Raw genomic sequence first — 27,297 nt, 5'->3', positions numbered from 1 at the left:
CATGATGTTGTTTTTAGGCTTATTTTGCTATTTTCTTTCCGCTCTATTGCAGTTTTTGTGTTGGTGGGTGGGTAGTAGGAAAACGGCAATTCCGCTTGGGTTTAGATTAAAAACAAAAGCCTCTGGCGGTGGCACTAATCCACCCACCGGTCCCAGCCGTACAGCGCGTTGGCTGTATGTCCTTGAAAGCCTTACAAATCCGCCTAACGGAATATTCTTCCCCCTAGGCCCAACGGAAGACTCTGTCATCTTGGCAGAGGTTGTTCTTTTACTCTCCAACTTCCATTTCCTTCTTCTCTGGATTGTGGATGTACGCATCGCTGTGTTATTCCCCTCTGCGCACAGTGTTCCAGTGATGATGCAATGCACCTCGAGCTTCCAAGCGGAGCCCCAAACGTTCGTAGGCTCACGCAATAATACACCCGCCTGCACCATCATCTGGACGCCTTATAGGTGGCTTAGTTTTTCTATCTCCACACCACGCGCCGGTTGTGAAACCATTCGCCCTACGCTTCACCTACACCGAAAGGGAAATAAATGAAACCATTTTTGGATTTGCTGCTGTTTCGAATGCGTTGGAGCATTTCTGGAATCCGTACAAAACGACGCCACACGCATCAGCTTTGGTGTATTACGTGTGAGTTTTGTTGGCAGGAGAGAGAGAGTAAGAGGAGAGTCCGTTCATACGGCGTAGTTGGAACGAGTTCAGCAAGATTGAAGCACGGATGATGCACGGATCTTCATTTTGCAAAACATTCATTCACAACTGCCCGGGAGAAACGTACAATGAGAGGCTGTGTGTGTGTTATTGGGAAGAGGGAGAAGTAGTAGAAGCGTTCAACTTGGCTGTTAGACAGCAATATGGAATCAGTAGAAGGGAGCAGTAAGACTGCTGCGACACTGAGGAGAAGAACCTGTTCGACAGGTTTCCATTCTCATGGAGAAGTCGCCAGTCTCCATGTGGCGTTTTGTTTTTGCGTGTTGCCTGCCTGCCTGCCGTGGTGTGGTGTGGTGATGGTTGAATTTCAAGTAGAGGGCGCCTTTAGCCGCCGACGCTCTAACTTGCAGCACGACCGATCGATTGTGCTGTGTTGCTACACACAACCGCACGGGAAACTAAATAAATATTCTCCCTTTCCGACGACTGCTGCTCGATCCCCAACGATATCTCTCCCTCTCAAATGTGGTGGTGTGTTTTGTGACCTTGTGGGAGCAGCTGCTCTACAATAGACCGACGCCTGATCACCACCGAAGTGATCCCGCCAACTGCTGGAAATGTGTGAAGTGTTGTCTGCTGGCGGATTTGGCTGTTTTTAGCACGATTTGTTGAACCCACCAGTTTTAACCACCTTGTGTGAGCGTTTCATGTGTAAGGTGCGGTTTTAGGCCAGTTTCGAGGACAATTATTCGTTCACCTGCAAAAGCTGTCCACGACTCGCTGGTTATGGAGTGTCTGGGAAGACAGAAAGGAGGTCACAGTGAGGTTTCTTGTGGTAGTTGTTGCTGCTGCACCAAGTGGAACTGCAGTTGATGGATTGGACTTTTGATGACTTGTCCGAAGCCGAAGATGTAATTGAAGTTCATAACTTGAATAGAATTGAGAAAACTTCAAGAGAGAGAAGGCTCTTGGCAGCGGTATCTTTGTGATTGCCAATTCACTGTGTCCATTTCATTAGGACATGTGCTTTTGCTTTATCGCCATAAGGTCTAGTGTGTCATTAGGACACACAGACGCGCACGCCTTTAATGCCTCCCCTAGATTAAGACATCTCCGGAAAGCAAAACACAGCAAAAGCTTTCACTTGTGCCAAAGACACCTTCAGGCTCCATTACGCTCCGCAACCTGGTCATCAGCTGCTGTATTAATCAATCTCCATCGGGCCACCACCCTCGTTTTCCAGTTCACTTCCTTCAAGCGTGTATCAGGTTTATCTGATTGAGAGTCGGCGAGCGCCCCATCGAATGATTTGTTTCGTCGTAATTCCATCAGCCATGCCGCGAGGGGTTTGGTTTCTTTTTTCACTGCTGTATTTATGTGTGAGCTGCACACAATAAAACCACTTTCCTTTCTGCAGCACGATTGTGTGGTGCACCTTGGGATGCACTTGAGCGAGACTCGGTCGTTAATGGAACGCGCGCGCGCGCGCGCCTTCGATTAGGATAAGCTTTTCCACGTCTGCAGCGTTTTAATAACACGCTATCTCGTGTGTGTGTTTGTGTCATCTTGAATCGGGGATTGAAGATTGATGACCAACTCTGAAACCTTTCCGTGGACATATTTATTGGTATTCCACACCATAGAGACGCGCGACCAGCCAGCCAGTACCATTTTTGGAACCGCCCGCGTAAACAATCGCGCCGCTGAGAAGCAAACGGAACATGGAGAAGCTTTTGCTGAGAACTTAAAGCTCCAATGATAAATCGGCAATGATGTCATCGGTAGAGAGGCGGTCTCTCTAATACAAACAGCTACGGAACGCACGCACGCATCCACCTCTATATGTATCTTATTTAATTATCTTTCCTTTCTACCCTACACACACACACGCCCGCACACCTTTGATACATGTTTGAGGTTAACTTTAAACCGTATTCCCACATCCCACCGTGCTTTGGCGTGTTTTGCTGTTGGTTGCATAGATAGAAAGTTGGTTCGGTCCCCCTCCACCTTCGGTGGAATCAAAAATCCGTGCCAACCGTGCCGTCACAAGAGAAAGAGACACACACACACACAGCTCGTGTCCTAGAATTGAGGTTCCAATCGAGTGTTGGAAAAGAAGAATCCAACGCTCCACCAAACCCAAGGTGGGGATGTGAAAGAAAGAAGAGAAAGTTTTTGTCCGCGGGGCTTTGCGGCTTGAAGTTCGATTCGCACACCCATGGGATCGTACGGGATTAGCGCGCGCCGATGATGCTCGCCAGAAGTTTCCTTGGGGTGTGGTGTGGCACTTGCCGAACGAACGGTGCTTTTCCTTTGAACTCGCGGGACGCGCAGACATGATTTGATGCTCCACTTTTCGTTCGAATGCGTCGTCGTCTCTCAGCGCCTCGTCTCTGAGTCACAAGGAGTTTTTGCAAAGCTGCTGCTGCTGCTGCTGCTCGGGTGCGTGTCCAATCAATCGCACCTCTATGTGGGCTACGAGTTGTCAGGAAAGGTCATGCACCAATTGTGAATCAATCGATGGGAAAACTCCGTCTAATGATGCGTATTATTGTGTAGTGGGAAGCATTTCCCAGCATCATCTTTCTCTCTCTGTGCTTGTTACATTCCAGTAACGTGTGGCGTGCGCTGCTTCCAATCAATTAACTCTAACCGTGTTGTGTTGTGTGTCTGCGGATGCTGTGTAATGCATTCAAACACAAACGCACAGCTTTCGATACACCCCGGGACACATGTGCCTGTGTCTCGCATGATATGGTTATTGATGGCATTAGCGTGACCTTTAGTCACAGGTTTTCTTTTTTTGGAAAAAACTTTGGAATTTTGGAGCAATAATGTCAAACGTTCAATGCTTGCCCAATTCGTTGTTTTTTATCTTTTCCAGACCGTAATAAAGTACAACATTACTCTGCTGCCCAGTGCTCTCCTCCTCTGTCTCTGCTGCCCTTTTCACCCTAAACCTCGAACGATAAAATGTCCCTCTGGTGTGGGGCTTCACAACTTTCTCAGCCGATCCTTTGTCACATTAGTTGTCGCTGAACTTTTCAATCATTCCCTTCCCAGACGTCCCCGGTTCTCGGGACTGAGACATTTTCTTGGAGGGTTTTTGTTGGGTACTTTTTTGCGTACTGCTGGTCCCTTTTTTTCATCGCACGCCACAACTTTATGCGTCGGTCGAGACAAAGTGTGTGTTACAAAACGTGGTCTTTATTCGGCAAACGGTGAATAAATCGGTTTGTCGTGTAAGAATGTTCTTTTTATTTGGAATTTGGACACCACTTGGAGGTTTTAGTTGAAACAACACAAAAAAAACACGATCGAAGGAAAAGCGTCGTCCGTCTAATAAACTTTCTAAACGTGTGCGGCGCCGGTGGTGTGCGCTGTGCAGAGACATTTAGCTCTGTTTTATTCCAAACCCAAAAGAGCAGCAGCAGCAACGCGTATGTGTGCGAGCTCTGCTAAAGATGCGACACTTTTTCTCCGTGTGTCTGCAGCTGGAGAAACTCAAAAAATCGATTAAATCAGTCATGCTCTGATGCCACGGAAGAGCGATGGTGCATTGCTGTATCATCCGGGGCACATCCTTTTCCTCTCGGGGTTTTTTTTTTGCGGAAGTGACTGCAGAGCGTAGCGAATAAGAGCAATGGGGAGGCGCTTGGGAAGAACAATAATTATATGCATGTTTGGTGCCATCAAAAAGGATTTAAACAAAAACTGTGGAAAGATCTCTTATTACGAAATAAACTGGACTGTTTTTTCTCTCTCTCTTTTGTTGTTTGAACTCCTCTTCCTAAACAACCCTTTTCTACCGTTTGAGCCCTTTTCTTTATCGACCTCGGAAGGAACTGAAACTTGAGACGCGTTTTCGGATGCGCTAGAATAGAAGCGTAACGGGGGTTAGAGCGTAGCATCGGACGGAGATGAATAATTTCTCATGTTGTATGTGTGTGTGTGCGTTTTTCTTTCTCATGATTACGTAAAGAAGTGTAACAAAACAAGGAAACAGGAAGCTGAAAGTGAACGCATGAAATGGACACAACAACAACAATACGCAAAGCAACCAAACACAGTGTGTGTCAGTGTGATACGTTCACGTCATAGCGCGTCATCCGTCCGCACGAAGGTGTGCTTGCGAGATAAATATAGCAGTGAGTGAGCTACTTTTGTAGCAACCAGAACCAGTATCCAAGCAGGCGTCTTTTTTGTGAAGAAAACTACACATGTACAGTGTACACTCTGTTGCCAAGAAAACAACTTCCCCGTTAGTTGCAAGTGAAAAGTGTCCGTAAAAAGGGGAAAAAACAGAACAAAACAGCATCATAATTAAGCTAAAGCGTGCGCTCGGTTAGTGTGTAAAGTGCGTGCGTGTGTGTGTGTGTCCCTGATGACGCTATGTGCGAGGTCGCGACCCTGACCGACAGCATCCAGCAGCAACCACCATCAGCAGCACCAGCAGTACCACTACTAGTCGGCATCATGGGGCAAACCTCGTCCTCCGGGACGGCAGCAAGCAACAACAACAACAACCATCTTCAGCATGGCGGCACGGCCCGCAATGGGAAGAAGATGTACCACCGACACAGTTCGGTCCAGCCAGCGCTGGCCAGCATACGGCTGCTGAAGAAGGAGAATTCGCTCACGGTCGGTGGCAGCGGGGCGAAGCGGGCCGATACCGTGCTGCTCCAGAAGGCACGCACCGAAAGTCGCAACATCGACCAGTACGGACTGCTGCTAGCGAACGGTGGTGCAACCGGTACGAACGGTGCCGCAGCGGCAACAATGCCAACGGTTACAGCGGCACCATCCTGCCCGAGTGAGGCGACTACAGCTAGCAACGACCTAACCGTACTCCTGTCGTCCGGCAGTGCGGCCGACGTAGACCGCTCAGTGAACTCGGTGACGGGCAATGGGGGGACAAGCAGTCGGGAGTTTTTCAAATCGGGCGATGATACGTACCACCGGACGGACTGCTGCTACTACCGCACGATGGACAACGGCTACCACAAGCTGCCCTCGGACTCGTACCACAAAACGACCGAGGGTTGCTACGTCAAGATGACGGATGGGAGCTTCCGGCGGCTCGACCACACCCCCGGCAGTGTGACCGATGGGGAAGAGGATGGCTCAACCGTCCCGGCAGCAGCAGCTACTGCCGCCGCTCCGGTGCAGTACCGCGTCCGCAATCCGATGATGAAGTTTCTCAAGCGCTCCAAATCCCACACACCCGCCACGATAGTGCAGCTGCAGAAGGAGAAGGAGCGGAAGGCGGCAGCAGCAGCACCCCAGCATCACCGGCTCAGCACAATCCAGTCGTCCGAGGGAGCCGGTGGCGATGTAGGACGGCAGCAGGCTGCCGCGGCTGCAGCCGCACTCCTACAACACGCCCATCACCATCATCAAAAGTCTGTGCCAACTGCTGCGGGTTCGTTGCTAGTGTCGTCTTCATCGCAGCAGCAACCGCTGCTGACTACCCGAGACTCCACGCATCAGCAGCAGCATTCCCATTCGCACCAGCATCATTCGCACCATCACCATCACCATCACAACCATGCCCATCCACCGTCGGCGTCATCGATAGTGGAGCAGGGTAGTGGTGGGGCCGTCGTCGTCACCAAGCAGCAACAACAGTCCAGTGCGGCCGTACCGAACCATCAGAATCGGCGCGTGATGGTGACGATGATCGATGGTGGGCTGCCGGTGGTGGCCAAGAGCAAGCCCATCCACGACAAACCGAAGAGTGCCAAAGCCCGCGTCCAGGAGGTGAAAAGGGACAAGGTAAATAGAGGGGAACGGATCTTGGGAGATGTGCATATAACTTTGACGTCACGTATTTTGTTGGAAAAACCTTGGAAATGCACTTAGCGCGCTCCCTTCCCCCGTGTTTGGGATTGGAAGCGAATAAAAGGAGCCACTGTTTGTCCAACAAATTGAATATCAATTTCGCGTGAAATGGAGAATAAATTATGAAGAGCTGGACGAGGGAGAAGGGGAGGTATCGGATGTCCTCAACTGATCGGTTTCTACTGGAGAGATGCGAAAATCCAAGGTCTTGTGTTGCATTTGGAACTTGGAAAGAGGAGGAATCCAGAGCCGCCTGCTCAGATGTCACAACTGCGCATGAAGACCTAACCAAGTGGAAGATATGTTAACGTACATCCATTATCTGTCCACTATCTGTCAAAAGGTAGGGGATTTGGATGAATAATATGACCATTCCATTAACACTGAAGTACTCAAGGGGGGACAGCTCAAGTGGGTGAGTCAAGTTTACCTTAGATACTGATAATTCGAATGTCTTGGAAGTCTCGGCGGTGAACTATTCCCAGAAAAATGCGATAACTGGGATATACAGAGTATTGTGAACGGGTCTGGAAACGCATTTCCTCAAAATCATATTAAGATAAACAAAGTTCTTTGAATGGATAACAGCTCCAGGGTGTGAGGAACTGGTAATCCTATACTTTATCACACTATTAGGCACTATTACTCGACCACAAACAAACAAATGGACAAATCGGTGAATTAAATTGACCTTGAATTTGAGCTCCTGTCGCCACTCTTAAATCGGAACTCGATACCTTTTCCGTTTCTTCAGTTCTCCACTCCTCGTAGTTGTGGAGAACCTAACCACCCTCCTCCACTGGAGTGTTCCGTTGACTTTTGCTTGCCTTTTGCTAATCCAGAGAAGGAAAAGGCGAAAACATGTCCGCTGCTCCGGTAGGTCGGTGACTAATGGTGCAACTGAGCTGGCCGTCACACTGTCCGGCGTCCCTTGGCAGTCCATTTTAGGGGGGACTCACACATACACACTCTGACGCATGTTAGAGCAACATGTTATCTACCTCCCAGTACTAGTAACGGGGCAGCTTTTTAAAGTACCCACCTCATCACGTTCGCTGTAAATTGGCCGCAGCCTTTTTTGTGTGTTAGCAAGAGGCCATCTCGCTCTCACTCTCTCTATCTGGTTCTCTCTGAATGGAGGGTTGAAGTTGCGCGCGCATACGCGTTGCTGTATGTGCGACAGTTTAATGTTTATCTCAAGCATCTCGTTCAACCCTGCCAGAAAAGGGTGACAAACCAAACTGGGAAAGGGGAGCTCGAGTGTGTTTGTGTGCTACACCGGGTTGGGCCCACGGTGCGATGATGGTGTAGGTTGAGTGTGTGATTTTTGGAGAGTTGTTCACAGTGTTTGTCCATTATCGATCGCTGCTGCTGCGTACTCAAATGCGCGTTTGAGTTCCTCTCGCGCGCGCGCACACACAGACACTCGTCGCCGCTTTCAAATTGCCTTTGCCACAGAGAACACTTGAGCACACACGCACACACAGTGGCAAAAAGTGATTGATAAGATGATAACAACCGGGGAGCACACGGCGGGGTTGCCTGTTACCACCCACACACGCTCACCCCACTCGATACGGGGTGGAAAAAGGTGTAGCTTTTCCAACTTTCCCCATTCGCACGGGGTAGTAGTAGGCGATGGCGGCGCGCTAGGTGAACGCGTTTTCTAACCGTCATTTCGCCTCCATGTGGGTTCCGTGTGTGTGCGCGTGCTAGTACGCAGTGTAAGTGGTGTGTGCCACCGTTTTAAGCATCCAAAGCTGTATGTGTGTGCACACACTTTGGGTGTTGCTCTAGTGGTCTGCAACACCTCTGCAGCAATCGGACGTCAGTAGAGGTTGACGTTCCTGCCCCATCGCACCTTGCTGGCTGTTCCGTCACACACGCGCAAGGTGCACACGCCGCACGCACAGGTTATTCAGGGGAGACGGAGCCGCCCCGCCAACCCTCGGTGTAGGGAAGGGTCTGAACAGTTTTGGTGCCTACTGCTACCACCGAAAATAGAGCGTCTTTAATGACGGATCGCCGTGCGTCAGTCGTGCACGATTTGCAGCGTTACCGGAAGAGAAGGTAGTACGAACGGCCGGTGGTGTGACCGTGTTGCGTTGCGTTGCTCGCGGCTGCGGTGATGGTCCCGTGTTGCTAAGTGTGTCGCTAAAGGTGTATCCATCAACACGCAGTGCGCTCGTGACGACGGTGTGTTTGTGCGGTGTGCAGAGATGAGCTCAGTGTTTGTAGTTGTGTTCGTTCGGTGGCTTTGTTGTTAGATGCACGAAAAGACACGAACTTCTGCGATCACTTCTCCGTGTGGCTTATACCAAAGTGGCTTTAAGGCACAAAATTGAGACACGACCCTGAATGTTTCTCCCCACTACCATCTGGTTGTTCGGCAAACAGCTTCCTGTGTTCGGGTCTTTATGTCCTTTACCAGCAAGCCTACACTTTCCCTTTCCTCCAACACCGGGGCCAGGGCTAGCCACAGATCACATTACCTTCTCGCGTAGGTGGACAAACCGTGCAACAACATCTCTGTGTGTCCAAGCGCGCATGCGGGAAGGCCAACATCTCTCCCACCTAATCCACCGAATCCTGTCACACAGAGTGCACATACACAGGGGCCTAGCGAAAAATCACATCATTTGCCAGCTGAACCCGTCCACTCCGGGACTCGTGCGCGGTGTTGAATGCTCCAACTCGAAGGGCCTGCAAACGTTATCTGGTTCGTTGTGACAAGTACCACCGCCCGAGATAAGATATCGGGTGAAGTGGTCGTGCCTCACCAGAGGGCGCTACTGCGCCCCGTACACTTTGGTACTTGGTGGAGCTCTATCTTGCGTTGTGTCGTCAATTTTCCGCCCAGGTGGGCTTAAGTGTGTGTCTGTGTGTTTGTGATTGTTCATGTATGTTTCGTCGCTTTAGCCTCTCTTGTGCTATACCCACCCCCTTGTTAGGGCAGCAAAAAGTGTGTTTTGTGTTTGTCCAGCCAACATGTGTTGCGCTCTATTATTGTGTGTGTGTGTTTGTATGTGTTGAAAAGTGATGTCTATTAGCTCGGTTACTCCGGCTGTGTCCCCGTGAACTCCATGAAGCAGACTCTACGATTTGCAATTCATTCCGGTGAAGGATATCGCACATCACGCATCATTATCCAGCCATTTCGCGCAGCATAGCCATTTAACACACCCGTGAGCACACTCACACACACATCATGTGACACAACCGTTCTTTGCATCTCCCTTGCAGCGTGTCTAGGCCGTCCAGGTTGTGTTCTACCCTGCCCCTCGTAACAGATACGCGATCCGGCGGTTGCAGAGAGACCACCATCACCACCAACCAAGAGTGTGTTTTTGAGTGTGGTTGCAAATCGATCTCTCGTACCTACAGTGTGTGTTGTTGTGAATGTGGAGAAGACACCATTAGAAGAAGAAGCAGAAAAGCCACGATATCCACTTGCGTATGCGCGTTGTGTGCACGTCTGTGTATGTGTGATTGCATCGAATGAGTCAGCTACAACTGCGCCGGACTGACTGACTAACAACCCGGAGTGGAGAGGGGTTGGTTTGCCTGACTCTCTCGCGCTCCCGAGGTCTCTGCAGCTTTCGGAACAACAGAGTGTGCGGCGGGGCCTCCTCGGTGTGTATGTGTGTAAGGCCTCATACTACCAGCTGTACTGATAAGAAAGTCATTCGCGGCTCGTTTCACCTCGTTTCGGAACGGCGAAACCGGAGCGCGGCAGGCAGTTGTGTGAATCGGTGCCGTTGTGTTCGGCTCGCTGTGTTGTTCGTTCGCTGCAGCTTTTTTTTTCCGCCCCGTTCCGCGGCATCACATCCGGCAGCGACGACCTGCAGCAGCAGCAGCAGCGCTGAAAGCAGTTGATTGGTATCGTCTTCCATCACCAAACGTGTCTGCAGTGTGGCAGTGTCTGTGTGTGTAGAGTGTGTACCGTTTTTACTCCCCAAGTTTGGCCATGAGTGCCTCGAAAGAATTCGAACGGAACGAGGCGATTCGCAAAAGCATACGGTTGAAGGTGCCGATCCGGATGGAGGTGGCAGGCACTGGTGCAACGACGACTACCACGAGCACCACGACGACCGCCACATCACCAGCACCACCGCCGATCACATCGCCCACCGGGACAAGGCGGCCAGTGTCGCTGATGACCTCGCCGTTACCGTCGCCCCGCCTGGCCACGCTCGGCGTACGGGAGCGCAACCTACGCAACGAGCTGGACAGCGGCCCAACGCAACGCACCTCGTACCTACAGCGGCCTACGCCCGCGGCGAAACCGGCCACCGCCCGGGTCGACATACGTGACGGATACTCGCTGAAGCTGAGTGACATTACGCGAGCGCCCGCTGAGCAGCCGAACTCCGAATCGGTCGATGTCCACTCGCTCTCGGTGCTGCAAACGCTGGAGCGCCAGATCAACACGATGGAGTTCGACGAGCGGATGAAGCAGCGGCGCGATCTGCTGCTCCAACCGCCGGGCTCCCCGGGCTCCCCGATCATGAGCTCCGCCTCGATGGCCCGCCGCAAGGACCAGCGGCCCGTGCACTACGGTGAGCTGCCGAGTCTGCTCAACACCGGCATCAGCGATGTGGCCACCGGCAACGGGTTCGGCTATCTGGACCGGGAGGACAGCGGCGCCAACGACGACAGCGATGACGAGCTGGCCCACGCGCGGCAGAATGCATTCAAGCGCGGGGAGGAAGGTCGCAGCTCGACCGGCGGTGCTACCGGGTACAGCATGAAACCGAAAGCGACCCGCATCATCAACCGTACCGTGTCGGACACGAAGAACGCAGAGGCGGCTGTTAAAACGATACGCCTGAAGAAGCTCGCCCCGAAGCCACCAGTCGCCGTGGTGGGGATGAAGCCCTCGACAGCGGCACCACCGCCCGCCTCCTCCACCACGGCTGCCGACAAAGGAAAGGGAGGGTTGGGTTTGGTGGTTGGACGCGGTGGAACCAGCGGCGGCACTGCAGCAACGGTTGTTGGGTCATCCAGTGCAACTGGCAGCACATCGACGACCGCCTCCTCCTCCTCTGGAAGCGGTGGGACGACAGCTGCTGGCAGCGGCGGAGGGGTCACGGGGTCCAAACCGGCGGCAATCACGACGGAGAAGAAGATTAGTGCCGAGGTGCTGAAACAGTTCGCGGCCGCGCAGACACAGAAAGTGCAGGTAACGTGACACTTGAACGAGCCGGTGCGGTGCCGTGACCAGGATCCACTAATCGGCTTCGGGTTAGAGGCGGTCACCGCCGCCATTGAGAGTTGAGTGACCGTGGTGCAATTTCAAATTGGTGCGGGAATTTCGGAACAAAAAACCCTGAAGACACACGACACACGAGTGCTTTATGGCACTGGGGAGAGTGTAGGCACATGGGGTTATTATTATCATCAAGATATACTACGGACTGTCCCCGCTGGAGAGAGAAGGCTACGAGAATAACCTATTGGTACTTCTGTTGGGAAGCCCGAATTAGCCCTGAAGTGTTTACTCAGTCGCATTTCTCTGAAGAGACATCTAGAGAAGCGTGTACACACTATCTCTCGGGATCAAAAGTTTTCCATTTGTCCAACTGCTCCTGCTGTTTCTACTCTGTATTTGTGCTACGGATGCTTCAACCCTCCGTGTGTAAGACACATCATTTCGCTTGGGCGTTGTTGCCCTGTGGTGAGCTACCCATGTCAGCCGTCTCCATACTATCTTGCTTATCGGCTCTAGATGTCGCCTGCAAGCACAGCAAGCGCAGCGATAAGATAAGTGTGAGCAATTGCGCGACACAAACGTTGTTACCATCAACCCCCTGTCTCGTTGTCGGCATCTCTCGCAACACGAAATGAGCAAACCTTTGGCCCCTTTTCTACCCCGCCGCCGCGAGACATTCGTGTGGGGCGGGCGTACTGCTGCTGCTACTGTGCCGACTGAAAAGTGCAATGGGGAAAGTTTTCTCAGAGTTTGCAAGAAAAGAACATCCACCAACGGAGGAAAAGGCAAAGGTTAAAACACAGCCGTGCACGTGAAGAGGAACTTTCAGTCGCTACCACCTCCAGTTATCACGCTCGCTCGTGTGCGTATGATTGAAAGGGCTTCACTCTGCGATAGAGTAGATGAGGCTTTACCTTTTTTTGGTCGTGATCGATCGATCACACACGCCACGGTAGAGAGAGAGCAGAATGGGGTTGTGGTGGCGGTTTTGTGCGTTTGATTTCCGCATCGGTTGAGCAAAATGAAATGAAAACAACACATGGAAACATTGGTCCGATAATTGAACCGCGCTCAAGATGTGTGAAAGAGTTTCATTTCCAGACACATCAAAGTGAGGCTGCGGCATAGTGAGAGAGAGAGGCGAACAATCGCGCAGATGTGATGATGGGATCACTTAAGCGAAGAAGACTTGCTTTTCCGCCGTCGAGCAGAAAGGGAATAAGTTTTTATCCGTTTCCCCTGGAGAAGCATTATTTCTATTTGCACCAAGTACTTTGGAGTTGGGTTGTGGTTCGTCTGCTCTGGCGTGTGTCCTTAAGAAAATAGTACACCATTCCGATGTACCTCCAAACACAAAAGGCGAATGCGGAGAAGATGTGTTCTACTCACCTGGGTACACCCTTCCACGACGGAGTACGTGAAGGAAGGTTCTTTGTTACTCAGTTTTACACCTTCTCTGTGTGCTCTTGGACAAGCGCTTGTTATTGCGTTCTTTCATTTGCTGCTACTCCTGAGCTAACGTTTTAAGACCAATACATACCCCTGTGGGAGCTGTAAGCTCGCTTCTTTTTGGGGCAAGATCCAGCTGCGCTGTGGAAGCTGTATGTGTGTGTGTGTGTTTGTTGTGGGGAATGGCTCGTAAAGAAAATTGAGCTTTGGGTTGTATTTTTTACGAGGCAGAATTTAAGGTTTATGGTCCTTCCCCTTAAACCACCCCCTCTGCTGTGTGGCTGGACGAATGATTACCGCCAGACGACGAATGTAGTTGCGGCACGGACAAGGCTGAGTAGCCAGCGGGAGTAATTCGGAGTAACAGGGGTAACTCCCCCCCCCCCCCCCCCGCGCTGGCATTAGTAGTGTCCCAGGCTTATGGTTACAGCACAATTTATGACAATATTCAATGCGAAGGTACTGTAGGCTGTAAATAAAGATGCCTCATTTCTGGGGCGCATTTGTTTGGGGACGTTTTTGCCGTTGGCACAATCTTTGCTACATACAAACGGCGTTGGGGTAGCGTTAATAAGCGAGTTAGCACATTTTAACCAGAGTAATGAACTGAACGTGGACCCCTAAACGGTTCAGTGTTGTGAGCCTGTGCCTGCTCCATGTATGTGTTGAGGATATACTTACTCGGAGCGATGTGAGACTTTCCATCAACAAAAACACGACCTTTTTTGTCCAAATAATTCCGCAATGTGTGTGGAGATACTTCCTCCGGAAGGTATTTGATGGACACAGTGAATTAGTTAGCAATCAGTCCATCCGTGGTTCCACTAGCGGGCAACTTCCAGTACGTTAACAGTTCGGAAACGGCTACCCGTTTCCTGATGCTATTGTGTGCAGTACATATCCATATATTCCATAAAGCAACCATCCACACACAAGGACGTCTGGCTCATCAAATGCAGTTAGATTGCATATAATTGGCCCGGCGGTGAGCTGTGTTTACATCTCTCCCCTTCAATAACCATGCTAGCTTGTTTTCAAGGTGATCAACTCCATCCATATACACAGCGGACGCAGAAGCAGCACCTGACCGATCATCTGTGTGGCGTATGTTGTGGCGAGATTCGCAATCGAAAGGTGCAACGCGATGGACGATGAATTCCATTCCGTTTCCAACGCAATTGCTGCATTTCCGTTATGCGCTTGTTTTGAAACCTGATGGATGTGCTTGCTAAGCTAGCCTGTTCGCTGTGCTAAGATTGCAAACCTTGACCTTCTGGACACAGCTGTTGTTGTGGGAGCCTCTTGTCGCCTTAATTAGTAGCTAGAGCAGTGCGATCTTGAAAGGTCCATTAATCTTAGATACTCTCATTAGTTCACATCTTACTGTTTAAGGGTGATATTGTCTCTAACGGGAGTTGAGAACTTACCTTGTTTGGTAAAATATGATGCCTTTTTTTTCGTTTGATACACGGGAATCACTTGTATTCTTCCGAATTTCCCAACAGACCAACACAGAAGTTCGCGTATCGACTTCTTCCCACACGGGAGGGGGGGCTCTAACGAGCATAAACAAATCGTGAGAGTTCCCAACAACACCGGTCAAAATGGCAGTGAAGAAGGCGAAGAATTCGTGTTTGCCTTGATGCGTTGATGTTTTACTTGGCGAGGAGAGCGTATTTTTAGAATTACGCCAGTCACATCTCCGCTATTTAGCTAAAGGAAAAATATCAGCATGAAGTACACACCCCGGCACTTTTACTAGACCGGTAGTGTGTGTGTGTGTATGGGTGTTCTATTTCTCAGTTTTTCGTGTGTTTTTTTTTCTTTATGTGTGAATGCATGTTCGCGGAAAACGGCCGTCGTCCGGCTGCGTTCTGTTTTGGTTGCACTCGGGCGAAAGGTTATGCCTATTATTAAAGCTAAACTTCTGCCTCTTCTGGGTGGGGAGTATCATCAACCTTTTTCTATTGCTCGTGTACTGCCTGTGTTGGGGAGGCGTGTGGCGAATTGTAACACCAACAGCACGCGCCCCGCCACAGATGCGAGAAGGTGTAACGCACTACCACGTATTTATGACTTTCACCTCGGACACTTGGATTTTTGCTCTGTGTGCAGCCCTATCGTTGTCATAATGCCGCAATGATTTACGACCAAACAGGCCGATCGATTCCTTAGCAGGCGAAGGATTGCGGGGAAAAGAGGGGAGGGAGGTAACTGCTAAGAAAAAGGGCACCCGAAAGAGCCCCACCATGAAGGCGACCCAGGTGATGGCAATTCCCAGGAAAATCTCCAAATGGTAATGGGCATCCGGTTTTCCGGCATTGTGTTGAACCTTTGGATGCCCCAAATTCCACCCAGTAAAGCAATTGATATTAATTTCCCTTTTTCTTTTTTTTTGTTCTCTTCCTCTAGGGCTCCCCAAATATGCAAATGCGCGGTACGCCCGCCCGGTGGCGATCGGGCGAGGAGCACATCGGCAAGTACAAGCTGCTGAAGACGATCGGCAAGGGCAACTTTGCGAAGGTGAAACTGGCGAAGCACGTCCCCACCAACAAGGAGGTCGCCATCAAGATCATCGATAAGACGCAGCTGAATCCTTCCTCACTGCAGAAGCTATACCGCGAGGTAAGTACTAGCAAGGGAGGTTGAACGAAGACATCAGGACCATCATGCTCCTTCCCAAGAAGAAGTTTGGTGACGATGGATGGTAGTGACTGATTAGATTTTGGTCGGTTTAGGTAGCCGACGAAAGCAAATAAGAGTTAGTTATTCAGCAACACACCGAGCGACCACCTACGAAGGAGCTCTGATTCCCCTTAAAGCCTCTCGCATACTCATTAGCTTTGCTTGGGCATCATGATCCGCACCGGCGACAGCAGCTTGTGTATCTAATCTGTAATTCGAATCCGAGTGACACTTTCACATCACGAGCGCGCGTTTGTCGAGTAGGTTGATTAATGCCTTCGTTAGCATGTGGATGGCATCGGAGACACGTGATGGTTGATAATTGCTGCTTTTTCATTGCGAAGGAAAAGTGTCCCATCGGTGAACACTGGATACTTTTGATAAATACCACGTGCGTTGGCTCGAATTGGAGCATGAGAAGAAATTTGGTTGAAATTTCACCTTCTTGTGATTATCAGAACGTTAAGGTTGTTTTCATCTTATGATGTAATCAGTGGGCATAGTACATTTTAAAATAGAGAAAATCTGGTTGAAGGTAAACTTACACAAAAAAAGGAAAATCTAGAATTCTGAGAACCTCATGACATAGGTACACAAACTCTCATTGTCCCCGTTTTTGCCTCGCGCAGTTCATCCGCAATAATGAACTCATCAATATTAATAACATTGAGCCGAGAGCTGTCGCTAGGGACAATCGGCTAGCATTGGGTTAATTGACACTCCTTTTTTTATATTTCTAGCGCCACCAAACCCCCCCCCCCTTTCCCCAAACCCCATCCACAATGTGCTAATTAATATTAATCCACACACCTCCCATCACGCTCTGCGGTTGGTGTTCTTTTTTTCCCTTTTGTAGGTGCGGATAATGAAAATGCTCGATCATCCGAACATCGTGAAGCTGTTTCAGGTGATCGAAACGGAAAAGACGCTCTACCTGGTGATGGAGTACGCGTCCGGTGGCGAAGTGTTCGACTATCTCGTCGCCCACGGCAAGATGAAGGAGAAGGAGGCTCGCGCCAAGTTCCGACAGATCGTGTCCGCCGTACAGTACTGCCATCAGAAGCGAATTATACACAGGTAGCGTATACCGAGACCTCCCTCCCCCAGCCTTTATCCTTAGGAGGAGGATTCATCCTCAATCAACTCACACTCATATGCCCCCTCGTCCGTTCTCTTTTTAGAGATTTGAAGGCGGAAAACCTGCTGCTCGACAGCGAGATGAACATCAAGATAGCGGACTTTGGCTTCTCGAACGAGTTCACGCCCGGCTCGAAGCTGGACACGTTCTGCGGCTCGCCGCCGTACGCAGCGCCCGAGCTGTTCCAGGGTCGCAAGTACGACGGGCCGGAGGTGGACGTGTGGTCGCTCGGCGTCATCCTCTACACCCTGGTCAGCGGTTCGCTGCCGTTCGACGGTGCCACGCTGAAGGAGCTGCGCGAGCGCGTCCTGCGGGGCAAGTACCGGTAAGTAAGAGGGGGAATGTGAGGTCCAAAGAGTTATAGAGAGCTCAATCATACGGTAGATCGTATAAAAGACGTGAAATGACTTCATTTAAATGCAATCTGAAAATCTGAACTACTGACCTCTCTAAACGCACGCGTGTGTGTGTGGTGTACAACACAGCATTCCCTTCTACATGTCGACCGACTGCGAGGTCCTGCTGAAGAAGTTCCTCGTCCTCAACCCATCGAAGCGCGCCAACCTCGAAACGATCATGAAGGACAAATGGATGAACATGGGCTACGAGGACGATGAGCTGAAGCCGTACGTCGAACCGTTGCCCGATCTGAAAGATCAGAAACGGATAGGTAAGACGGGTACTGTATGCTCCACTAACTACTCAACTTGTACACCTTTGCTGTGGCGTGTTGTTGTTGTTGTTCTTGTTGTTGTTTGTCATTTCTCGTTCTGTTGTTGTTGTTCCTTCTTCCGTGCTCTTTCCTCGTTCGTTGTTTTCTTCATTTCGAAACGTTCGCTCGATTCGTTCAATGGAGATGTAAAATTCAATCTTTTTTATATTCGATTTTAGTCTTCTTTCAAGTTTTTCAAAATATTTGTCTACAATAAGTGCGTGCCCTTTGGGTAGTTGCAATTTTGTTATGTTTTTTTTTACATACACTCATTTCCTAGTCATCTCTCCTCTTTGCCAAATGAACTGGCGCGCGTCACCTGTACAAAACGAGATAATTCATGCTAAAAACATGATGTATAGTACACATTTTGGCTTTTTACCACATTTTTCTACAATTTTTTTTGCCAAAATTTAGTGCCAATTTTGTACATTCGCTAAAACACCTAAAACACAACGATTCACGTGCGTAGAGTACGCAAAAGAAAGAAAGAGATACCACTTGGTATCTGTTTTCATCGCAACGGCGCTTCGCTATCTAATCAGCGTTCACTCATTCCATATCAGGCACACCCTCACACTTACACTCGATCATATCACGCGTAGGTTCAAAGATTCAATACATGGGGTACGATGGACATCCCTCGCCAGAGGTGTAGTCTCGTCTGTATCCCGTTTATGTCAATTTAATGCTTTTTTCTCTCTCACGCCACACTTGCATTTGAATTTTCAACATTCAATGTTTCGTTACATCTCTCTGCAACCTTTGTGCAAAATTCCATACACTTTGGTACACGATGGGGTACACGTGTATTTTAGATCTTTTACCATTCTCGTTTGCTTGTGACGTGTGTGTTTGTTTGTGATGTTTTGATCAGCTAAAGTTGCGTTTTGATTTGTTCCTTTTTTGTGTCATTTATTTTATGTTTTCCTTTTGCACGCTCTCAAAGGTGTGATATTAATTGATTTACAATATTTTGGTTTTATCCCACCTTCATGGTTTTGTCTTGCCTCCTCCTTGAGCAAATTATCTCGTTTTGGTGGTACGTGTGTGTGTGTGTTCGATGGTGATTTTGAATAACATTTCAAAATTGTTTCATACTGTTTTTTTCCCTCACCACTGCGCCCTCGCAATAACGCAAGAAGGCAACCAAGCCGTCTTCAAACCTCGCCTAAGTACATCAAGATTTTCAACATTCAACATTCAATGTTTTTTTACTTCCATTTGTCTTCTCAATTCCTTACCTTATTAATAGTTAATTGTTTTTCTTACTCTATATCTATATATGTGCATGTGGTTTGTTGTATTTTGTAGAATTGAAATTGATGCTCGCCTTGGAATGCTTACGATATCATACGATCGTTTCCGGATAAGCAAAGGCGCCTTTATAGTTTCATCCCAAAATGCCTCAAAATGGAATCATGTTGTATCTCTTCGGTTCTCCATTGAATCAGTCCGTCCGAATTGGCATTTCATCCTACGACCGAATTGGAGTGCTTTACATACATTTATTTTCTTACTATTTTCCCGTTGAAACACATGTTGAAAAAAGAATAAATTGGCATTTCGTTGCGCACATGCAGTGGAAAAATTCGTGAACCCAATACATTTTATTTTTTGAAGACTTAAATATTTAAATTAATTTTGTATTTTGAAATGCATTGTTGTGGAATGTTCTGTTGTTCTGTTTTGGTTTTTGTGCGGTACCCGTTCGTTACACATGTTACACGGGGATGTTCCTATTTCTGTGTTTTTTTATATCGAAAATGCTCGAACCCCCCGATGCAAGCGCTGACTGAAGATATATGAATCGATGCGAAGAATCAATGACACTCAACACACACAACACGCTAGAATCAATTAGGCCCACTTCAGAATAAAGTCGTCTCGTTCATATCCTTCACTCGTGTGCAAGTACTTACTAATACAGTTCCATCTCCCCCCTTGTAATCCTTTTTTGAGATAAAAACTAACTCCCCCCTACCCGCCCCTTCCCCTTTGAATAGCATAATTAGTGTTGTATGTCTAACCAATAAGTACGTTACGTGTGTTCAATGGTTTGTCTGTCTCTCACATACGCATCCTATAATGATTTTCTTCTGCTTTCTTTCTTTTCTCTTGTTTCTCGTTTCATTTGTTATACTTTCCATCAATACACAATCGTGTGTGTGTGTCCGCATATGCGCTAATCAACGATCCCTGATATATGCACTCTTCCACACGTTGTATGCGTGTCCCGCACCAATGTGTCCCCCCGTATGCGCGTTGGGCGTGCTTTGGCGGATTGCGTATACTTGCGGCGCGGCACTTTGATCTGCGTGAATGTTGGATCTCGATTGTCGTGTTATGTTTCGATTTGCAATGAACTGGGAAACCAATCCTGGTGTACAACCAAAACATAATGCTAACAATGTGTGATCAATCTCAACCGATCGACCAACGTGTGCGACTACCACGAAACAAACCAAAAAAAACCACACCACCCACACCATATGGTCCACAATCGATAACCTCACCACATATACGTGTGTGTGTGCGTGCGCCGTGCAGAAGCGTTAGTCGCGATGGGCTACAATAGGCAAGATATTGAAGATTCATTGGCAAACACCATGTACGATGACGTATTCGCCACTTATCTACTGCTCGGGAGAAAAAGCACCGACGTAAGTTTGGGTTTTCTTTTGTTTGTTTGTTTTCCTTTCGTTACAATGTCCCCCTTTCTATCCATCCGCACTCCCTTGGTCCTTGTAATGTTGTTCCCTTTCCTGGACGCGCGCGCGCTACTCTCCCCTGCCAATTATTATTTCGCGCTGTCCGAAGTTCTTACTGTCCTTTCGTTAAGAAATCCTTAGTTCCCTTCTGTCCGACGTCTCTTGTGCGCTAGAAAGCTTCTGTATCAAAAATAGTGTCCAGAAGCGGCACAGTCTCATCAGAAAATATTACATTGTTTTAAATAATATCAATCGCTTTAAAAAACGAATTTTATCAACCTTTTTCTTCTTTTGCACGCCTGTTTTTTTCATTTCGTTTTGATTTTGTACAATGTTTTCTTACATTTTTACTAAAGCAAACAGAGCCCCAGAGCGTGCACCTCAAAAAATGATCTCTAATTATCCAACCCCCCTCACTCACTCACCAGCTTCTAATAGCTGTAACTAAAATGCTATTAATTTCAAATTTCAAACTCACACATTGCAAATCATTATTGCGGCAGGGTTTAACTTTTATCGTTTTGTTTTGTTATCGTTTCGGAAGCGTTTCAATCTCGCGTAGTTTGAACGTGCCAGTTACTTATAGTTCGTTTCGTCTGACTTTGTTCTGCCTTTATTCTTGAATATTCAATTTCTATTTTACCAATTTCTTTCCTTTCTTAGTTTCGCTTCTCGCCGCTATTTTTTTACTTATTATAAACAGAAATTCTAGCACGTAGAAAAGAACGACCAAAATCCCCTTTTCCATATTGTTTCATTTCGATTTTCATCTTTCACACTCTGCTGTATAAGCGTTTAAGAGAAGGCACATGGTCATTTTCCCGCGAAGTTAATCGGCAATGGAATGAAGCTTTTGAGCGATTATTACTGTGGAACATCTTGTGGAACGATTATGTTATTTAGTGACTCACCAGACAGCAGACACGTGGCGGCAGTTGAAGAAGTAAACAAAACCCACGTGCTCGTAAATTGTAAATTAAATAGCGATACACTACTCATGGAAAACATACTGCTACCGACGAAATGGCGCTGACAAACGAGACATTAGGGTACTTGAAATCGCACTCAGCAATGAGAGGATGGCAGTATCTGCTGGGCGGATACCAAAAAGATAAGGAACAACCAACCACGGCCGCATCAATCCATCTTCCATACACAATCTTTCCCCCCCCAGTGTGCCACCAAACCCCAGCATCGCCAGCAAGTGACGCGGTGACAATAAGAAGACGGACCAGCCTGCGCGCCTGTATTAGATTGCTGCAGTGTGCCGCCACCGCCATCACAGGGGCGTGATAAATATTTGCACTTACAGCCGCGCATCCCTCGTTACGCGGATGGTGATGTCCTTCCGCACAGTTCGCCACCAGCACCCGACGACCGATCGTGGAGAGATGCGCGTTTATATAGGCAGAGCAATAAATTCCAATTAATGAAACTGGCGGCCTGGGTTGCGCACACACACTGACACACCTAAGCCAAACAACTGCGCCAAGGTTTCCGTCCCGGACCGGTATGTGTGTTGGCATGAACGCGCGGCGAATACTACGGTCACGTGTCCAGTACGTATGGCGGGATTGAAGATCACGCTGCTGCCGCTGCTACCGAACGCCATTGAGCGTGGAGAGCAACCTTTGCACGTCTGAGCGGCCAAATGTTCGCTGTTAATAATCGTTCCGAGTTCCCATTCCAATGCCGAACGAGTAGAGAGGATTTAGCTGACCAAAGAAATGCCTCACATTCAAAATAATGAATGTGTTAGCACCTGCCGTTTGCTCGGGAAGCAGTTTATGTTATTGTCGTTGTTTTAAGTAACCAGTGAACCGAAAAGAATTGTTTCGCGCGTCTCCCAACCTCCTTGCCATCCCACTTCCTTCCGCATAACTCTCGTTTTTTTGTTTAGCACCTTCCCTATCCCCAAATACCCCAAATGTGTGCCCCTAATTGTACACCACTAATGGATGATTTTCTCTTTGTGTGTTCGATTTGCGCGCCACGCCACGCAACAGTCCGAGTCGGACGGGTCCCGGTCCGGATCGTCCCTGTCGTTACGTAACATTGCCGGCAACGGGGGTGCCGCAGCCGGTAACTCCCAGGTGCAAAGCCCAACGCATCGCGGCGTGCATCGAAGCATATCCGCGTCCAGCACCAAACCGAGCCGGCGAGCTTCCAGCGGTGGCGAAACTCTGCGTAAGTATTGGTGGTGTCTCCCGGCGGGTTCTATTTATCCACACAGATACATACACGCGTGTTAGAGACAACCCAACAAATGGCGAACGCTTCTAGAGAGTTGCTTTATCATTGCTGTTAGTGGGATGGAGTAAAGTTCATTTATAGAATTAGGAACAAATTTTGCTTTCGAAAAGTGTGAACAGATCTTGAAGAAACTTGAAGAAACGAAACTAGGCTTTAATGTATAACAATCTAACAGTATATTAGCTACCAAAACAATTGGAATGATCTCTAACTCTAACATCTACTGATGTTCTAATACAAAATCAAATCCTCTCCACGTCCTGCGCATCTGTTCACACGCAATTAACGCCCAACGAGAAGCACAAAGGGCACAGAAGGGCATAGCACAGATAGCTGGCATGGCTACATACTCTCTACTAACACCCTGCATTCCCAGCCTGTCCCCGGGGCGAGCGGGCGCGCGCGCCCCCCGGGGCTCGACGGTATTGCCATGAAAAATTTAGAAATCTTCCAACGCTTCATTACAGGCGTCGGTCCAACGACGGCCGTGGCCGCGGCCGCAGCTGCCGCCGCCGTCGGTGCCGGTGGTGGCGGCGTGGGCGGCGGCGGCGGTGGTGGCGCTGTTGTCGGCAGCATGGCAGCGGCGGGCGGTGGCGCCGGGACTGGCACGGTGGTGGGTGGCGGTACCGGCGGCGGTACGGCCAACGTCACCGGGAACAGTGTGCTCGCCGGTGCGACCAACAACCACAGTTCGGGCACGGGCGGTAGTGGCGGCGGTGCATCTGAAAGAACATCGATGTAAGTATCCTTGTGGCGTTTGTTGTGTCTTCAAATGGTGTGTCTGATTGATGCTAATTTTCTTTCCCCTTTTTTTTGGCAGAAGCAGTAATTTCAAGCGTCAAAATACAATCGACTCGGCGACGATCAAGGAAAACACGGCACGACTGGCCGCACAGAACCAGCGACCGGCTTCGAGCATAACTAAACCGATTACCTCGGTAGACAACTGTAAGGGAGAATCGAAATATGGACACTTAGCACACAAAACCACACTTTCCCTAACGTCGTCTCTTTTTCCTCCTTTTTTCCCGACCACTTTGCAGCATCGATCTCCAGCCCGGCGAAAGCGCGTACTACCAGCAGCAGTACGAGTACCAAGTACGATCCGAGCAACGGCTCCCGGACAGTAGGCCCCAGTGCCGGCCTAATGCCTAGACGGTCCACGACGCTGTACGAGAAAACGTCGTCCACAGAAAAGACAAACTCCACCACGGATCCAACGTAAGTTTATCCATGCGGCGCTCATGCTGTGTGGAAGCAAGCATCACTTCAAAAACACCACTCTCACGATCGCCGCGGTTCAGCTGTTGTAGCTTTCGATCTTGCCCCCTTTCACTTACTCCCCCCATCGCCCCTTGAATATCCTAATACACGTATATTCGCTCGTGTGTTCGCAGTCCATGCGCCCCAATGGAACTGAAAGGATTAATGAAGGGGATTCTTCTATGGGAGAAGGAAAATGGCAAAACAATCATCCTTCAGCTTCGTTGGCAGCGCACTTCCGTTCCCGGTGTGGCTTCCCGATCTCTCAAATACTGATTGATGGACACACAAAACACTTACACACACGCGCGCAATGTAATAAACCCACCTGTGTGTGTGTGTGTTTTTGTTTGTTTTTTTTTGTCCATTGTCGATGTTGTTTTACCCCTCCCAGTTCTTCTCCTGCTCGCCAAAACAATCCAGAAGCACCTTGAAGCAGTGGCTTGAAGTGTTTTTCTTATTTCATCGTTCTGTTCCTTCACTCGTGGAAGAGAACTGGGATTTAAAGTGGGAGCAGGGGAGAATAGAAAGTTTATTTGATTAACTTAGTTGCGTGCGTGTTTCAATTCAGCCGGGCCAGGAGTTTTGAACTCTTTCACTCTCTCTCTCTCTTGCTCTCTTGCTTAGGATAGAACCGTTTTTCGAGGATTTGTTGTTTGTTCACTGTTTGAATCCTGTTTTTAATTTCTATCGTAGCGATTTGACTCCTTTCGTTGGCATCTTTTTCAAGTTTTTCTTTGTTTAAAATCAAACCTAGATAGAAGGAAAGATATTGTAACACGAAAACTTGTACAAACTACTACTTCGCTTCGGTCTGGTTTGGAGCTTTTGTTTCACACGTTTTTTTCTCTTGTCCTGTGTTTTCCAATTGGTGGGGAGGAGGTTTTGCTTTCCTTTTTGATGGTTGCGTTGTTGTTTAAAATTTTCCGTTTTGGTACAATGAATGTGTTCTTCTCTTGTTTATAGTTTCATTTTTATTCGGGGTTCAGAGCCTATATTTACATCCTTCAAAGCGTGTTCACACTATTGGCATATCAAAACCTTCATCCATCAGTATCATTACCATCCACATGAAAAAAAATGATTGAAATTAAAATTCACCCATAATCCTGATACATTTGTTTTCTCTGTTTCTCTCTCTCTCTCTCTTTCTCTATTTCTGCTCTCTGTGCTCCTACTACATATACAATCGGCGATACGACAAATCTGTTTCTCTCAATTTCTTTTTCACTCACCCTATTCCTTACATCGTACACCAAATTCTTTACATCGACGAATATAAATTGAACGCAATTTGCGCGCTGTGTGTGAATACCTCTTCATTGTGATAAAACAATTCCATCAACAACAACACAATCGAACAATTGCCCTCTATGTGTGTCTGTGTGTGTACTCTCTCTCTCTCTCTCACCTTCCCTTTTCCACCCTCCCTTACTCGGCATTATAGTAGCAACAGTTTCGTCGCACCAATACCCGAATTCAACCGTGGCAACTCAGCATCGGCAGCTACTAGTGGTGCGGGTAGTGTCGGTGGTGGTGGTGGTGGCGGGGTCGCCAACAGTGGTAGCGCTAACACCACCGGCACGGGAACGACCGGGGCCACGACCGGTAGCACAGCGGGCGGTGGCGGTGGCGGCGGCGGCACCACCACCACTGGCACTATGGGCGGCAGCGGTAGTGTTAGTGTTGGCGGTGCCGGCAGCGTTACCGGTGGTGGCAACGGTGGTAGTAACGTTGGAGGAGGCGGCGGCGGCGGCGGTGGCGGCACCGGTAAGGGACATGTCAAGAGTGCATCCGTCTCCAGTCCCGGTCCGTCTGCCGACAGTACTACCAATAGTGCCGCCACGAACGATCCCCTCAGACAAAGGTATAAAACACAATGTTCTCTTCTCACTCTCACTCTCTCTCTACTAGAGTTGTTGTTTCGTTGTTTTTACTCTTGTTTTCGTTTTACGGTTTTTTGCGTTCTTTCATCGCTGTTGTTTGCTCGTTTTTCGCTGACCTGTTTCTCGAAAAACTAGCTGCGTGTGTACATGTGTACTTTGGTTTTTCTTTCATTTTCTATCTTAGTACCGAATCAATCGATCAGTTTTCGGATCTTTTTGTTACCTTTTCTTTTGTTGTTTTCGTTTAGTTTTGAGTTTTTTTTTGTGCATACAGAAGTTGTACATCTTTTTCACTTCATAGATCATGTTTCGTTTTGTCATGCATCATAATAACACATGTCACAATGGCCGCCATACGCACTTTTATCCATTTTGCGGTTTGGCAAAAATGGTTCCTGATTTTGCTTTTCGTTTCGTTTCCAGCCGGAAACATTCCACCATTTGTTTGAATAATTTTGCATAACTTAACAAAAAAACAAAACTTTCCAAGACCTTTTTTTTGTGATCATCCCTTTCCTCCTTCCAGCCACCTTCCTCCTATCACCGCCCATTCTTCATTGAGCCGCGGGAAACACGTTATTCCAAACATATATATTCGTTTGTGTGTTTGTGTGTGTGTGCCTAACATCTTTGGCTTTCTTTTTTATTATCACACGGTTTGTTCAATTTGATTTTGAATAATATGCTCTCTGTACCGTCGTTTTGCGTTGATTCTTCTTGTACCGTTTTTTCTACCATTCTGTTCCACTTGCTCTCTTTCTCTTCTCCATGTATTATGTACGCTTTCTCGAACTGTGTACGTTCTAGCGGAAAGTTTATCCCTCTTCCAACATGCCAAATGGCGCAAATCTGTTCCGCTGCAGAGCTTGAACATGATGTGCACCCTGTTTCATCATGTACCAGTTCAACGTTTCTTATTGGATTCTTTCCTATTGGTTTCTTATTCTCTTTCTTATTGGATCGCTTCTTAATCATCTCGTTATTGTTGTTCGATTATGTTTTCATTTTAAAAATCATCACACATTTTAATAGATTTTTCTATTTGTGTTTCAAACAATCTTTCACTGATTCTCGTAGCGCTTGGTATATACATTGAGAGATCGCATTTCTTATCCATCATATCTTTGTGATTCTCTTTTTTTTCTTTTCCATCGAAAATTGAATCATGCCCTCCCCGCGCACTGGGTTCGGATTTTTTGCGCCACTTCACTTTCCGTGATGAATATACCAAAACCAACAACAACAACATAAAAAACCCGCAATAAATCCCGAAAACATATAAACAACACATTAACTGTGTACCACACACACACTACCGTCCCCCAAAACCGTCAATCGGCTGTCGGGTGGTCGATATTTGTCTTTTAATCACACTGCACACTTGCTAAACGTGGACAATTCTTACGTTCGTTGTGCTTCGTGGTTCGTCGTTGGTGGGACTCTTCCCAATTTCTTGGCCGTTCTGCGAAACACGAACGAAAAACAA

The 27,297-nt window shown here is 48.2% G+C and overlaps 2 protein-coding genes across 18 annotated transcripts in view; both read left to right on the top strand.

The window, feature by feature from the left end:
• The window catches only part of LOC120959769 (uncharacterized), a 67,027-nt gene extending 56,481 nt beyond the window's left edge, over positions 1–10,546 (top strand). Inside the window, exons 1-2 of one of the 2 annotated variants that reach the window (XR_007452766.1) lie at positions 8,233–8,572; positions 9,746–10,546. Coding sequence is in view for 1 of the 2 variants with exons in the window: in XM_040383409.2 (XP_040239343.1) it covers positions 9,746–9,754 (9 nt within the window). In the remaining variant the exon portion in view is untranslated. Of the gene's footprint in view, positions 1–8,232; positions 8,573–9,745 lie in introns of those variants that run through there. The other variant, XM_040383409.2, reaches the window with a different exon arrangement.
• Positions 1–27,297, top strand: part of LOC120959770 (MAP/microtubule affinity-regulating kinase 3) — a 62,041-nt gene that overhangs the window by 14,064 nt on the left and 20,680 nt on the right. For 8 of the 16 annotated variants that reach the window (XM_049610575.1, XM_049610573.1, XM_049610567.1 and 5 more), the window contains exons 2-12: positions 4,644–6,436; positions 15,576–15,788; positions 16,705–16,925; positions 17,030–17,311; positions 17,472–17,665; positions 20,249–20,361; positions 22,416–22,596; positions 23,106–23,400; positions 23,483–23,610; positions 23,706–23,883; positions 25,373–25,792. In XM_049610575.1, coding sequence (XP_049466532.1) covers positions 5,054–6,436; positions 15,576–15,788; positions 16,705–16,925; positions 17,030–17,311; positions 17,472–17,665; positions 20,249–20,361; positions 22,416–22,596; positions 23,106–23,400; positions 23,483–23,610; positions 23,706–23,883; positions 25,373–25,792 — 3,608 coding nt within the window. In that variant the 5' untranslated portion in view covers positions 4,644–5,053. The remainder of the gene's footprint in view (positions 1–4,643; positions 6,437–15,575; positions 15,789–16,704; positions 16,926–17,029; positions 17,312–17,471; positions 17,666–20,248; positions 20,362–22,415; positions 22,597–23,105; positions 23,401–23,482; positions 23,611–23,705; positions 23,884–25,372; positions 25,793–27,297) is intronic. The other 8 variants (XM_049610568.1, XM_049610570.1, XM_049610582.1 and 5 more) reach the window with 5 other exon arrangements.

Source organism: Anopheles coluzzii, chromosome 3 (genome assembly GCF_943734685.1).
Source record: "Anopheles coluzzii chromosome 3, AcolN3, whole genome shotgun sequence".
Classification (NCBI taxonomy): Eukaryota; Metazoa; Arthropoda; class Insecta; order Diptera; family Culicidae; genus Anopheles; species Anopheles coluzzii.
Note: the sequence above shows the minus strand (reverse complement) of the source record. Positions and strands in the feature narration are given on the sequence as shown.